Source organism: Henckelia pumila, chromosome 2 (genome assembly GCF_033568475.1).
Source record: "Henckelia pumila isolate YLH828 chromosome 2, ASM3356847v2, whole genome shotgun sequence".
In the NCBI taxonomy this organism is placed as follows: domain Eukaryota; kingdom Viridiplantae; phylum Streptophyta; class Magnoliopsida; order Lamiales; family Gesneriaceae; genus Henckelia; species Henckelia pumila.
The window spans coordinates 94347455-94350516 of NC_133121.1; the positions used below are offsets into that span (position 1 = coordinate 94347455).

At 46.6% G+C, this 3062-nt stretch overlaps 2 protein-coding genes across 2 annotated transcripts; both read right to left on the bottom strand.

Annotated features, from left to right (window-relative positions):
• Positions 1-702: 702 nt before the first annotated feature.
• LOC140877941 (uncharacterized) lies at positions 703-1207 on the bottom strand. The gene is made up of 2 exons (XM_073281540.1): positions 1169-1207; positions 703-1074 (listed from the first exon to the last, which is right to left on the bottom strand). Exons 1-2 carry the CDS (start codon positions 1205-1207, stop codon positions 703-705), a joined length of 411 nt encoding a protein of 136 aa, XP_073137641.1.
• Positions 1208-1256: 49 nt separating this feature from the next.
• Positions 1257-2486, bottom strand: LOC140877942 (uncharacterized). Its single transcript, XM_073281541.1, has one exon. It carries the CDS (start codon positions 2484-2486, stop codon positions 1257-1259), a length of 1230 nt encoding a protein of 409 aa, XP_073137642.1.
• Between the last annotated feature and the right edge of the window lie 576 nt (positions 2487-3062).

Consider the following 3062-nt stretch of genomic DNA (forward strand, 5'->3'; position numbering starts at 1 on the left):
TGAGCTCCCGAGCTGAATTGTTAAATATGCCGGGGAACCTCGGCCGAGCTCCCGTACACCCGAGCTGAGCTCCCGAGCCGAATTGTTAAATATACCGGGGAACCTTGGCCGAGCTCCCGTACACCCGAGCTGAGCTGATTTATATGACCCGGGAGCTTGTATGGACTCCCGAGCTCCCAACTTGGGCTGGCTCATGTGACCCGAGAGCTTGCATGAGCTCCCGACCTGACCTGACTTATGTTACCCGAGAACTTGCATGAGCTCCCGACCTGACCTGACTGATGTTACCTGAGAGCTTGCATGAGCTCCCGACCTGTACTGGCTGATGTTCCAAGTATCAGATGTGTTCCAGTTAAAATGTGACTAAGGTAATGAGCTGAGCCTAAGTTCGGGGCCTAAGAGGCGTGACTAAGATGATGAGCTGAACCAAAGTCAGGGGCCAAAGAGACGTAACTAAGGTGATGAGCTGAACCAAAGTAAGGGGCCTAAGAGGTGTGACTAAGGTGATGAGCTGAGCCAAAGTCAGTGGCCTAAGAGGCGTGACTAAGGTGATGAGCTGAACCAAAGTCAGGGGCCTAAGAAGCGTAACTAAGGTGATGAGCTGAACCAAAGTCAGGGGCCTAAGAGGCGTAACTAAGGTGATGAGTTGAGCCAAAGTCAAGGGCCTAAGAGGCGTGACTAAGGTGATGAGCTGAACCAAAGTCAAGGGCCTACAGCCGCATCTTGAACTCTTCTGAGTACCAAATCTCCTACCTGAAATCCCTTCCTGCGCACCCGACGATTATAGGATCGAGCTATCCTGCTCTTGTACGCCTCCATTCCGATGGCAACAGCTTCTCTCTTTTCCTCCAGAAATTCTAAGTCTTCCATTCTCCTTTCTCCATTTTTCTCATCATAGAAAATGATCCGAGCTGACTCTTCTCCAATCTCTACTGGTAGGACTGCCTTATTTCCATATACCAGAGTAAATGGAGTCTCTCCAGTCCCAATTCTCGGTGTAGTACGATATGACCATAACACACTAGGAGCTCTTCCACCCAATTTCCTTGGGCTTTTCCCAAGCGCGTCTTCAAGCTTTGCATCAAAGACCGGTTAGTCACCTCCACTTGACCATTGCTTTGAGGGTAATGGACAGATGTGAAGTGCTGTTGAATTTTCATCTCTTTACACCAGGCTTGTACCCGAGCTCCCTAAAATTGTCTTCCATTGTCAGAAATGAGCTTTCTAGGTACTCCAAACCTGCACACGATATTTTTTCATAGAAACTTCAGAACTTCTCCTTCAGTAATTCGCGCCAAGGCCTCCGCCTCTACCCACTTGGAGAAATAATCAATGGCAACCAATAAGAATTTTTTCTGAGCTGGGGCTGGAGGGAAAGGACCCAAAATATCAATTTCCCACTGATCAAAGGGACATGCTGCCACTATCCCCTTCATTAATGCCGCTGGTTGGTGCTGAAGTCTGCTATGTCGCTGACAGATATCACAGGAAACCACCAAGGATAGAGCCTCTTTTAGAATAGTAGGCCAAAAATATCCTGCTAAGAGCACTTTACGGGCTAAAGAATAAGAACCCAAGTGATTGCCGCAACACCCCTCGTGTATCTCTTTCAGGACATAATGAGCTTCCTTAGGGCTCAAACATTTGAGAAGAGGCCCAGAAAATGACCTCTTGTAAAGAACTCCCTCCATCATCACAAATAGGAGACTCTTCTGCATCAACCGATATGCCTTCTTTGGATCCTTTGGTAATTCACCCTTCTCCATGTATTCCAAGAGCTCTTTTCTCCAGTCACTCTCGTCCTGAGCTAATGGTGTGAGCTTAGTAGAGGGTGTTAACTCCACTTGCACGACTACCTCTTTGTTTTTCCAATTATGAAGTGAGCTAGCCATCTTGGCAAGAGAATCGACCTTTTCATTGCTTTCCCTCGGAAATTGTTCAAACATTACCTCATCAAAGAGACCCCGAACTTCCTCTATCGTTCTTATGTATTCCTTCAACTTTTCATTTTTAACTTCGTACGTTCCATTCACCCGCTGAGCTACTAATTGTGAATCAGAGTAGAGGTGCACCCTAGCTGCTCCAGCTTGTTTAGCTGCTCGGAGGCCAATTAACACGGCCTCATACTCTGCCTCATTATTAGAAGCTCGAAAATCCAACCTAACTGCTAACCTGATCTCATCTCCATGAGGGGATATCAGCAGCACCCCCACTCCACATCCTTCATTGTTAGAAGAACCATCAACATACACCTTCCATAAGCCCTGTTCTTCCATGTGTTTTGTTTCAGCTAAAAAATCAGCCAATGCTTGAGCTTTAATCGCTGCTCTTGGTTCATATTGAATATCATATTCGCTGAGTTCAGTAGTCCACTTCACCAATCGTCCCGAAATGTCAGCATGAGTTAATATCATTCCAATAGGACTATTAGTTAACACCACAACATGATGTGATAGGAAATAAGGTCTGAGCTTTCTGGCCGTCATAACAAGAGCAAGGGCCAACTTTTCGACCTCTGAATACCGGAGCTCAGCACCCTTAAGAGCGTGTGAGAAGAAGTAGATGGGGTACTAAACTGTACCCTCCTGTCTGATGAGAACTGAGCTGACAGTCCCTTCCAAAGCCGATAGGTAGATGTACAACGGTTCACCCGGCACCGCCTTAGCCAACACAGGAAGTTCGGCCAAATAATTTTTTAGATTCTCAAACGCCTTCCCACACTCAGCATCCCACTCAAACTTCTTAGCTCTCCGAAGAACCCTGAAGAAAGATAAACTTCTATGAGCTGATCTGGATATGAACCGAGATAGTGCCGCTATCCTCCCTGCCAACCTTTGAACTTCCTGCAGATTTCTAGGATGAGACATGGACCGGATAGCTTGAACTTTCTCCGGGTTAGCCTCAATTCCCCTTTTAGTAACCATGTATCCCAAAAAATTGCCTCCTCTTACTCCAAACACACATTTCTCTGGATTGAGCTTTATTCCGTAAGACCTGAGCGTGGCAAAGGTCTCCCTCAAGTCAGTAATCAAACCCTCATCATCTTGAGACTTTACCAGGAT

What these genes read in the sequence shown, in the direction of transcription:
- LOC140877942 (XM_073281541.1), bottom strand. Translation starts at nt 2,486, where the DNA reads ATGACGGCCAGAAAGCTCAGACCTTATTTCCTATCACATCATGTTGTG.
- LOC140877941 (XM_073281540.1), bottom strand. Translation starts at nt 1,207, where the DNA reads ATGGAAGACAATTTTAGGGAGCTCGGGTACAAGCCTGGT. An exon ending in AGCTCGGGTACAAGCCTGGT is followed by an intron (nt 1,075 to 1,168) that starts GTAAAGAGATGA and finishes TTTGATGCAAAG; the next exon opens with CTTGAAGACGCGCTTGGGAA.